The 12,291-nt window shown below is 36.1% G+C and overlaps 1 protein-coding gene across 1 annotated transcript in view; it reads left to right on the top strand.

Moving 5' to 3' along the window:
• LOC126473132 (integrin alpha-PS2-like) overlaps positions 1-12,291 on the top strand; it is a 447,263-nt gene that overhangs the window by 384,020 nt on the left and 50,952 nt on the right. The window contains exons 8-10 of the mRNA XM_050099987.1: positions 3,786-3,995; positions 4,297-4,399; positions 9,378-9,612. Of these exons, the coding sequence (XP_049955944.1) occupies positions 3,786-3,995; positions 4,297-4,399; positions 9,378-9,612 (548 nt within the window). The remainder of the gene's footprint in view (positions 1-3,785; positions 3,996-4,296; positions 4,400-9,377; positions 9,613-12,291) is intronic.

The following is a 12,291-nucleotide window of genomic DNA, read 5'->3' as shown; positions in this document are numbered from 1 at the left end:
AATGTAGGATCTGTGATGAGGGTGAAGAAAGTGCATCACACCTAATCTTCAAATGCATGGCATTGGAGAGAAAAAGATACAGAATCTTCAGGACAACTAGACCTGAAGAAATTGTGTCTAACAAAAAAAACTGGTAGAGGGACTCCTTGCACTATTTAAGGGCACTGGTTGTCTTTGCTAGATATACAGGGAGCTATACCGCACAATAAACCTAGTTTTGGTGCGGACAGTGGTGGGTCACACCTAAGCTGTTTTAGCTCTCCTGTTAAAATCAATCAATGAATCAATCAAGTTCCATGTCAAACAAAAACAACAGGCTCACAGAATTAGAAACAATCAGACAGAGTGTACCACAAGGTGCTACTGTCTTGTATTTATACATGTTTATAGAGGCCTGCAAGTCATTACACCAAGTTGAAATTTTGCCTACTTCCTTGTAGAGATACCTACACAGTGACTGTGGGTGAATACCACATATTATTATTACAGCTTGTTTTTGTGCAATCAATACTTTCTTTCTAAGTGATGTGTTACCCCAGAAAATAATTCCATAAGACTTATTGAAAGTAAAGATGCAAAATATGTCATGAGATTGAGTGATTTGTTTCCAAGATTAGCAGTTACCCCACTATGAAGAGCAAAAGTAGCTGAACTTAATTGTTTGAGAAGCTCGGAACTATACTTCTTCTTTTTTTATCTATACATACCTTATCTATATCTAGTTTTTTTATCTATTATCTAAATATATTTTTATCTATACTTACAACAAAAAAATTTGGAGCATTGTATCCTCTTTGCTGACTCCTGTTCATATGCTTCATCAATTGTTGGTGTGAATTTATTTGCTGTACAGAACTTTAGGGAGAATCCATTTTCTGGGAGTCACTATATAATTCTTTGGAAAATATCATTTATTATATATGCTGTTGCTTTCTCTCTAATTAGATTTATCACAACACAAGTATCATCTGCAGAAAGCATCAGTTCTGCTTGTTGAATGTAAAGTGGCAGGTCATTCACATTTTTTTATGTGAACCAACAAATTCAGTGTGGCTAACACTGGCATGGTGACAAAGAAATGCATAAGGGTTGCATTCATCATTTTACCCTTGTAACTCAAATTTGCGTACCTTGAAAATCTCCAGGGGGGCAAAATTAGCTAATAGCAAAAAATTGTGAAATAAAGGATTTATTTCAAAATTAAAAACACTTAATTTCAGCTGTTTCTGCTCTTCATATAATTGCTAATCTATTCACGACAATGAAATTTGCAGTGGCTGTGGATCCATGTATACAGATATTTGATTCTTCTACCATGGTTTTTTTACATGGTTGTTTAATGTTCTTTTTGAGTGGCTTATGTGCAAAACTATTTTCAAGTAATTATATGATGTTATCATGGAATAGATATAATTTTGTGTCAGCATTTAATCTGTAATAAACTTCACCCCAGATCATCTCTAGTAAACTACTTTTAAAACATTTGTTTTGGAGTCATTAATTATTTTAAATGAGTTCCACTGAGGAGTATCAATACCATAAGGCACTATCTTATTTATCATTACTAACTGTGTCTCATGAGCAGCAGAGCATTTGTTGCTAGGTATACAGTTTTTCCTTGCTTTGAGCATCATCAATCAAAGAAACTATTATCTGTTAGGGTCCAACTGTCTTTATCCACCAGTGTCGGAAATGTAGCCAGTAGATCAGATTTTAGGATCCAAATAAGATTTCCAAATTGCTTTCCCTATCAGAATCCTTTAAAAAATCATTGAAATCACTACAGGCCATAATCTGCTTGCCGCTGTTGAACAGATAGCATTGTAAGTAATCCAAATTCCTCATATAAATAGTTCAAAATATCTTGGTGGGGACTTATAAACAGTTGTAATTAAAAGAACTATTTTTCAGTATTAATTCATAAGCATGCACTTCTATGTGGTGATAACTACAAAATCCACTTATCTAAGTGTTTGAATTTGTGTTATGTCTTATATGTGTAAAAAATTCTCCTTTTCTCATGAGTAAGACGCTAGAGTGTAAGTTGTTCTGCATTATTACTCAGTCCTCTAATATTCCAATGAAATAAGCTAACTTTACTTTTCTGTTCATTCTTAAGCATTTTGTGAGCTGTTCTGTCATTTTAACTTCTTTCATAACAGGGTGCTTGAACCATGATTCTAACATAAAAAAGGCACCTCTCTGACACCAGCAATCACAGAGATCTTGCCTTATGTGATGGTGGCCCTCTGTACATTTTCTCCAAGAAGCTCAGCTAACTTATTTTTCCCTCTCTTACTCAGATGTAGGCTGTGTCTAGTACATCCCCCATATGCTAATTGTATCAGCACTGCACTCAGTCAGCAGCAGCCTGCTCAACTCAGTATTTACATGGCTCATAGTGATGTAAAATCAGGGCTGATCACGGTGCTGTAGGACCTACACAAAACACACAATCATGTGTGTAGTTGCTACTCCTATTTCAACCAGGTCATTAATTTCTGTCTTTAGCCAGGCTTCCTGCTCCATCTACTACGATAACCTGACCCTCTTGTCAAAAAGATAACAAAAACTAGAACCATGATTCTAACATAAAAAAGGTACCTCTCTGACACCAGCAATCACAGAGATCTTGCCTTATGTGATTGTTTCCATGTTATAAAAATTAAAAGAGGATGCCATCATCAAATGAAAATTAAGAATGTTTTGGAACAATATTGTGAAAATGAAACACACACACACACACACACACACACACACACACACACACATGACTGCAGTCCCAGGCAACTGAGGCCTCAGTGTGTGCGCGTGTGATTGCTGTCCAATTCTGATGAAGGCCTTACTCACTGAAAGCTATTATTTGTGACTGTCTTTTTGTTGTGCCTATCTGTGACTCAGCATCTCTGCTATATGGCGAGTAGCAACTTTCCTTTTCACAATATTGTTACAATCAATCCTGGATTTTCAATTGTTTGAATGTTTTGGAATTTTGATTTAAGACCCAATTTAAATATTTAATACTTGGATTATAAACTGACACAACAAGTTTAACATCATTTAAAGTTTTAGTGTGTACTCCATCCTCTAGACTTTGTAATGAACAATAAATTGTTGAAAGGTGATTACTTTTTATAGCTATGCAGCTTTTATTAGATTTTGTGCCAGTGCTGTAATAGTTTAGAAGGCTTTTCAGTTTTTTATATAAGTTGTGATCATTACCAAAGTAAACTGAGTTTTATCTACAGTTAAATTACTCCTCAACCTATTATTTTTTAGATATTTGCATGTTGCAAACGTGGTTCTAATTACATTTCATTAGCAACATTCTTTTCTTTATTAATCATGAGAAAATAAACTGAACATTATAAAATTACACAAGTACTGATCTCAAAGGCAGTATTATGATGTTTATTTTCTTAATCTATGGGTTTCATATTCCAACAATTGAGTGTGCAAATGTTTAGTGCAGAACCTGATCCACAGCAAAGAGTAATTACTATCTGATACATGGTCCAGTTCAATATTGAAGTATACAATATACTGTCTACAATTTTATACTCTGTATCTATAATGACAATTTAGTCTTCACTAATAAACTAACATCCATGTAATGCAGATCTGCATTTCAATATAATATCATCTTTCATTGTAACATTTACGTACGTGTTTCAGATCCAGACTTATTAATGTTGTGAATCTACAGAACACACAATCAGTGTCAATACATAAAAATAAATAGACATAACATTAAGAATAGCTGCATAAACCTCCTTTGATTACAGGTCATTCTGTATACAGAAACTCTGGATGTTGTTGGTGAATTTACTGGAGAGCAATTGGGTGCTTATTTTGGATATGCAATTTGCATTGCTGATATGAATGGAGACAACACTGATGATATTGTGATTGGAGCACCACTTTACACTCTTCCTAACAATGAAGGAAAATATGAAACAGGACGCATATACGTTATTTACCAAGAAGCAGGAATGGTAGTGTGAACTTTCTTTTTCATCTTGTGTAAAACTGGTAAACTGATTCCTTTGCAGTTATTTTGGTAATTTTTCAATCCCTGTAATAAGTGTTTCATAAATCATCACTTGGTTAATTGAACCTCCCACAGTATTTTAAAGTTCTTACTTGATTTCAAAGTTGTTTCTTTTTCAAACAGTATTTTACACTGAAACTTGTTGTCTCAGTACACATAAATAAGTTTTTAGGTAAAGATTTTTTTACTTATTTGGTTACAATATCTTTATTATTCATAATCTGTGTTGATATATAATGTTGCAGAACAGATTTACCAAAAACCATTGGCGTGATGGTGTGAATTCCAAGTCAAGATTTGGTTTGTCTCTAGCATCAATTGGAGACATTAATAAAGATGGATATGGAGGTTTGTGCCACTTACAGACAATATTTCAGTCTTATAATTTATTCCATCCATACACGAAAATAGTAAATAAGAGAAACCAAACTCTGTGGTACCAATAGATGACTTTAATTGATTTAAATAGATAAACAAGAGAACTAAAAATCACATAACCAGTAAAGTAGTGGCAATATATGTCATTCTTGAATCAAGAGGTTCATTTCATGAAAAGTGAGAATTTTTTTTCCAAAAAAGGAGTAATCGGGGACTCATGTACATTATATTGTTTGAGAAACATTTGTACTATCTTTCCTATCCTTCTAAATAGCATACATCAAAACTTTTACTTAATGGTCTGATATTTACAGCAAACTGTTGAACTTTTTAGGAACATGTAATAGTAATTGCATTATCTAAAAATAAAGTGACATATTTTTTAAAACAGAAAACTCTTTATATTCATTTAAAGGTTAGTTAGTGGCAAGCTTAGCAGCTTTTAATGAACTAGGATTTATAAGGAAGAGTCACATAGCATGTCTGTAAACTAGGATAAAAGACAGACTACTTCTTTTATTAAATACTGACTTGTTAAAAATTACAATCATTCTAATACTATTATTGCAAAATAAATCAATCATAAAAAACATCTGCTTAATCCCTGAATGAAAAACAAAGATAATGAATTATGTTTGAACTAAACCTAAAGCATATTACTGTTGTTTTATTGGAAAATGTCACATTTAGCTGATGATATGTCAAGCAATTTGAATCAGTTGAATGACACAAATAATAAATTGTATCAGTATTTCACACAACAAAAATTTAAAAATTATTCTTTTCATAAAAGTAAGAAGAGAAAAGTGTAGGGAAAAGTATCAATTTTCTATGTATATAGAAAGATATAGAAGGTTTATACATAATATGTGAATAAAAACTATATAATCCTATGCCAAAACAAAGTGAACATAGGTGTGGCTGAAAAAATGGGCAACCTGTTTCATTCATTTCAATTCTTGTTAAGGAATTTTCAACTTTTTAGTGAAGAGGACAATTTTATGTGTGTGTATTGCCTTTGCCACCCACTGTTCTTGATGCAGAGCACTGGGATCCTAGAACTGTAGTCATTTTTAGACCAACCTCCTGCACACAGGAGCGAGAGTTGTGATAGATCTTTGTAATCTTTTCTTGGATGACTTCCATCTTTTAGAACAATTTGGATGTAGTTAACCATCTTCATGTACTGTTCTTCTAGAAAGCCTTGACTAGAACTTTCCTCATCTGGCATTGCTGTATATGACTTCTTATCAAGTGAACCCTACAGACTTTGGAATTTCTGAAAAATGTGGATGACAGGACTACTTGATGGTATGCCACAACACTCAAAGTCAACAACATCAAAGTTTATCTGAATTCCATTTCAGTTCTGGTACATGTCCCTTAGATCAGTCCTGTACTAGACACTATAGTATCAGAAGATATATAGATGATATTGTCACATAGACAAAATCAGTCCATTTCCCCAATAACTAGTTCAGCCAGCTATTCATCAATACCTTTCAAGGCAACAGGTATGCCAACCAAATGTTCACAATCTGTGCCACTCACTAGAACTGAAACTCTTATCTTCCATATTTTGACACTCCCATGGGCAACTAAGGGCAACGGCTTACTATACCAGTGCAGGACCAATTGAGGAGGAATTGATTTTCTTTGTTGTTTTACTTCCATTGATTGCCCAAGCTTGGTAAACACTAGCTGGAGATATGGAAATTTTTGAAATACTCTATGTCATCAAAAGTATCCAGACACCCCCCAAAACACACATTTTTCATATTAGGTGCATTTTGCTGCCACCTACTGCCGGGTACTTCATATCAGCGACCTCAGTAGTCATTAGACATTCTGAGAGAAAAGAATGTGTTGTTACATAGAACTCACAGAATTCGAATGTGGTCAGGAGATTGGGTGTCTGTATGCAAGATTTCCACACTCCTAAACATCCCTAGGTCCACTGTTTCAAATGCGATAGTGAAGTGGAAATGTGAAGGGACACATACACCACAAAAGCGTACAGGCTGACCTCGTCTGTTGACTGACAGAGATAGGCAACAGTTGAAGAGGGTCATAATGTGCAATAGGCAGACATCTATCCAAGCCATCACACAGGATCCACTGCAAGTACTATGACAGTTAGGCAGGAGGTGAGAAAACTTGGATTTCATGGTTGAGCAGCTGCTGGGAAGCCACACATCACACTGGTAAATGCCAAACATCACCCTGCTTGGTGTAAGAAGCATAAACATTGGATGATTGAATAGCGGAAAAACATTGTGTGGAGTGACGAATCATGGTATACAATGTGGCGATCCGATGGCAGGGTGTGGGTATGGCGAATGCCCGGTGAACATCATCTGCCAGTGTGTGTAGTACCAACAGTTAAATTTGGAGGCAGTGGTGTTATTGTGTGGTCGTGTTTTTCATGGAAGGGGCATGCACCCCTTGTTGTTTTGCATGGCACTATCACAGCACCGGCCTACATTGATGTTTTAAGCACTTTCTTGCTTCCCACTGTTGAAGAGCAATTCGGGAATGGTGATTGCATCTTTCAAGAAGACTGAGCACCTGTTCATAATGCACGGCCTGTGGCAGAATGGTTACATGGCAATAACATCCTTGTAACGGACTGACCTGCACAGAGTCCTGACCTGAATGCTATAGAACACCTTTGGGATGAAACTTCTGGGCAGATTAAAACTGTGTGCCGGACCGAGACTCGAACTCGGGACCTTTGCCTTTCGCGGGCAAGTGCTCTGCACCTTTGGGATGTTTTGGAACACCAACTTCATGCCAGACCCCACAGACTGGCATCAATACCTCTCCTCAGTGCAACACTCCATGAAGAATGGGCTACCATTCCCCAAGAAACCTTTCAGCACCTGACTGAACATATGCCTGCAAGAGTGGAAGCTGTCATTGAGTCTAAGGGTGGGCGAACACCATACTGAATTCCAGCATTACCGATGGAGGGTGCCACGAGTTTTTAAGTCATTTTCAGCCAGGTGTCTGAATACTTTTGATCATCCATAAAGGAGACATGAGTGCCTGATCAGTAGGTTTTAACCTAGGATTTGAACATAACTTTTTAGTTGCTGGAGGCAAAAATTCAGCCTCTTCATCACTAGATGATATTGGAGATGAGTCTTACAGTGTAACTGTCTTACTGATTTCAGTGATAGCTTTATAATGTTTATTCATATTTGAATCTTTTTTTCCCTTCTTTTATATACATAGGTTTTTGCTTTGAAAATAAGAACTATCTGCTCTTTGTGACCTAAGAAATTCTTTATTTTCTGGTGATACGGTAGTCATATCCATCACATTTTGCTGAGAAACATCAAAAAATTCAAAGAGATTACCATTCCAAATCTGCTGTTTCACATTTGATTAATCCATGTTTCTTGATCTCTCTTTATCCAGATTTTGGCTTTCTTTGTACAGCTACTGTACAGCATCGCAGATATTCTCCCCCATCTTAACAGGGGTATTTGCTTTGTTCCACACTTCCTGTAGTTTAGTACCGGTAGATTTAGCAACATCTGAAAGTGTTTCTTTCATTCTTGTGTGATGGTAAGGAAAAAGGAACTGAAAGCATCTGGTCCATTGAAAGGAGCTGCATTCCTGAAAGCTCACCACTCGCCCTTTTCTAGCAGCTAAATCCCTCTTTTGGTTCCCATTTTGAAGTTCAGTTACCTGCAAAAGACAAAAGCCCACCAGCGCAAAGCACCTCAATTCTAGAAATCTCACTACACTGAGATAAAAGTTATCAATGTGTGCAACCCTAAATATTACCAAGTTTTCTTGAAATCTGGCAAAACTCAGAATCATATGAAAATCTACAAAATTTTTAGGGTTTAATATTGACTTCCACCTTGAGCAAAGTGAATGTTATCAGCATGTTCTGTCATCAGATTGTTGTGACAGAATTTGTTGCATCTTTTTCCTGAAAACAGTAGCTCATTAGAGAGCCTTTTACATAAAATCCTGATTTCTTACAATATTTACTTAATTTAAATAGCTATATTTTTCTTTCTCCTAAACATAAAAATAATTTCCCCCCCTGTACAATCATTTTGATCATTGGTTTTTATTTATTAAGCTAATATATATTTTCAGTGGGTTACCATGATTAGTTAAGAATATTCAAGTTGAATCGCCTGACTTGGCAAATTGTAGAACAGGACTTTTGTTCCTGGATAGCTATGACCTCTTGAAGGAAAGATCCTGGCAGTCACATAACATGATTTAAGAAGTTATCAATGAAGACAGTTAGACAGAGATTTGAACTCTGCCTTAACCACCACACCAGCTCACCCAAGCAGATAAATTACACAAGTATCATGCAGCTGTGTATCTGTAGAGACTATATTTATGGCGAAATATTTCTATAATGCCGCAATTCCTCCTATTCTGTAGAAGAATTTCTGTTAGTGTAACATGTAAAAATGCTGGTAAGAAATTACTTATTCACATCTGTATATTAAAAACCAGTCAGCTTGTAGCCATGCTTACAAATTAATTTGTTATTTGAATGTACACTGACTCATTCCTCATAATAGTGATTTAACATATAAACAATCCATAGAATATGAAACTGACTGACCGTTAGGCCATGTCAAAAAAAGTAGGGAAATGTGCTAAACGTGCTGAGCCACCACACAGAATGAAAAACAGTTTCAACGCATGGTTCCTTTTAACTCCATTTAACTTTTTTTCCCTTTATTTTCTGCTGTCTTCTAATTAACTTATTTTGAGAAACTTTGAGAACTGAAACCATAAAACCCATTGTTTCCTTTTAATTTTGTGCATTGGCATATTTTCAGTTTTATCTGTAGATAGTTCTTCAACTGAATATTCTAGTAATAAAGTTTATTAATTTTTTCACAATAAAATTGCAAAATATCTGATAACAATATAGTGATTTATTCCCTCTGGTGATTTACAGATATTGCTGTTGGTGCTCCATATGATGGTCCCAGAGGTGGTGGAGCTGTTTATATTTATCATGGATCAAATGCTGGCATTATGAAAGAAACTTCTCAGGTGATATATGGTGAAAACATATACAATGGAATCACAACATTTGGGTTTTCTGTTACTGGTGGGGTAGACCTTGACAACAATCAGTATCCTGATATTGCTGTTGGTGCTTATGATGCTGACGTGGCTCTTTTCTTCAAGTAAGTTTTTCCCTTCTTTTATAGACTTTCCTTCTTCTGAATAAAATATTTGCCATTCTTTTTAAGAAAGAAGTCTACAAACATTGTTATGTAGACATAGAAAATGTTGATGAAAGCTATGTACTTGAATTTAGCAAAACTTTGTTTCATTTATTGCATTTGTTCTTCAGAGACTCAAAAAAGTGTTGTACTATAATTTTTATTATTTTTCAAGAAAATACAGTGAAAGCATAAGGTTCCATGCATCTGTAATTCAGGTAAATCACTAAGATCTAAAAAAGTGAAATGTTTTCAGTAAGACTCATACATATTATTTTTCCTAATATGCAGCTTACTGCATGAGCAGTTAAATTTGTTATACCATACAAATGCACTGGTAATATAGTTACCAGACCTAGTTTTTCTCTTTGTGTGCTGTTCGTTGCAACGCAACTGCTCTGTGTGAAATGTGTTTACACGATTAGGATACACAGTGCTCATTTTGTACACTGCTCATTCATCAAATGTTGTAATACCCACCACAAAAAAGAATATTTAGGGATCTGGAATTGCGTGATGAGTACATTAATTAAGTCAAGCAGCTGTATTATTAAACTACTACATTGACTTGTTAAGAATTACTTGTGCTTAATGCAACGAAGTTTAATATACTAAAATTCATATGACAGTCTCTGCATTTCCTGTTATATGAAGTAGTTGCTCTCTCTCCTAGTAGTTCCCAACTTGCATCTCTGCCTTCATCACTGAGTAGCCTTCAGTTTTTGAATGGTTTTCACATTAAAAGTACATGTCTCCTTGCCCTGAGTAAAAACTGACTAAACTTTTCTTTCTAGACACATTAGAAACTTTATTTTGAAAACTTTTTAAGTTTGTCCAGAAGAACCCCAGGTTATTCTTATCCTTCTTTTATTTCTATTGCTGTATATGCAGCACATTGAAGAAAGAAACTTCCCATCATCCTCCTATTCCTCTACAAATCTGATGTTTTGATGCATACTATCCATATGATTGATAAACTGCCATAACACCTCATTGCCAAGTGACCAAATTAAAATTGTATAATCTATATACTGAAGAAGCAGGATGGACAGAGGAGGAGGGAGCTGTTTCCAGTATTCATATTTCGAAACTCTCATTGAAGATATCAATAATAACTGATGAGTGAAACACCCATGACTGTTCCATCTGTCATTTCACAATTTCTGGCACATAAGTGATATGGAGTCATCTAGGTCTGTCAAAACAGTTTGACAGTTTTACGTGTATGAGTGCTACTTAGTGTCATTCACGCGGCAGGCCTGAAGAAGACATGACCGGAATGTTGAAACTGGTTGCCTAATAAAACAATATCAAAATAACAGTTGTTGGTACAGTATTATTACATTTCATCAACCAGCTGCTGTTCCACACTCCTGCACCGAAGATGGAGTTACATTCACTTACATAACATTGGCCAAACGAGCACACTGAAATTTACAGAATCAACAGCATATGCCAGCTGTCTGAAAGACAACAATATTTAAAAGTACTGGAACAGCAGGAAGTGTTGCAATTTAACATATGAATTAATCATGACAGTCCTTTCCACCACTTAAAACACATGGTTACAGAACAGGTAAACAAATAACAACCTGAACTTGATACTAATTTCACAAATGGGAATGAACAAAAGATACTTGATGTGACAGAACAGGCCCCACCACTTATAGGAGACCACAAAACTGACAAACAGCTCATGCACAGTAGGCAACACTTAACACAACTCAATGAATGACATGCACATGATGCAAGCGACACTAAAAAACAAGGAAGACAATGCCTTACAAATCACAATGACTGACAGAACAACATTGCTCATATGCATGATCGACCTCTTGTAGCCTCAGCTGAGAACCATACTGATGTACTCCACACTCAGCAGTGAGAAAATGGCAAATGATGGCTTAGACTCATTGATGGTGACTCCACATCATCCACCTGGGCATCATATTCAGTACACAGCATGGAGGTAATGACAAGACCATAGCTTGCATCTGATACCCATTACTCCACAACATTCATGCAGGTGCTAACCTCTATGCACAACACCAAGAACTTGCAGACAAACAAACAGCTTGAATTCAAAGTTCACAGCTCAGAGCTGCCCCAGTAGCTCAGTAGTCATGGCCACAACTCCAATACACAGGCTGGCTGCTTCACAAGACACTCCAGCTGATACTTCTTCCCCACCCCCACCTCATCCCCCATGTGTTCCCCTCCTCATTCCTGGGTGGACTCACAACTGAAAGTGCACACCAGCCAGTGCTGCTTCACTTCCACCTCAGCCAGTGATAAAAAGCACCACAGCACACTTGTGGCACACCTTTCTGACACAACTGCCAGAGACATACTGGCACAGCTCAATAAACTGTGCCATTAAAGAACATTGTGACCACCTTGGAGCACACACAAATTTGTACCTGAAATGTAACACTTAGAAGAATGTTTTACAGATGTCTGAAAAACCATTAGAAACCAAGGAAACATATGTCCTGGTTGGAGGGAGGGTGGGGGTTGAAAAATCATTTGGTTGAGCTTAGAAAGCCAAATATAAGCACCACCCAAATAAATGAAGCACTACAGAATATCATAGAGGTGTGGGCACAAGTCGACTTCATGATTCTAAAACCTGGGTGCTTG

This window comes from Schistocerca serialis, chromosome 4, assembly GCF_023864345.2.
Source record: "Schistocerca serialis cubense isolate TAMUIC-IGC-003099 chromosome 4, iqSchSeri2.2, whole genome shotgun sequence".
Lineage (NCBI taxonomy): Eukaryota > Metazoa > Arthropoda > Insecta > Orthoptera > Acrididae > Schistocerca > Schistocerca serialis.
Note: the sequence above shows the minus strand (reverse complement) of the source record. Positions and strands in the feature narration are given on the sequence as shown.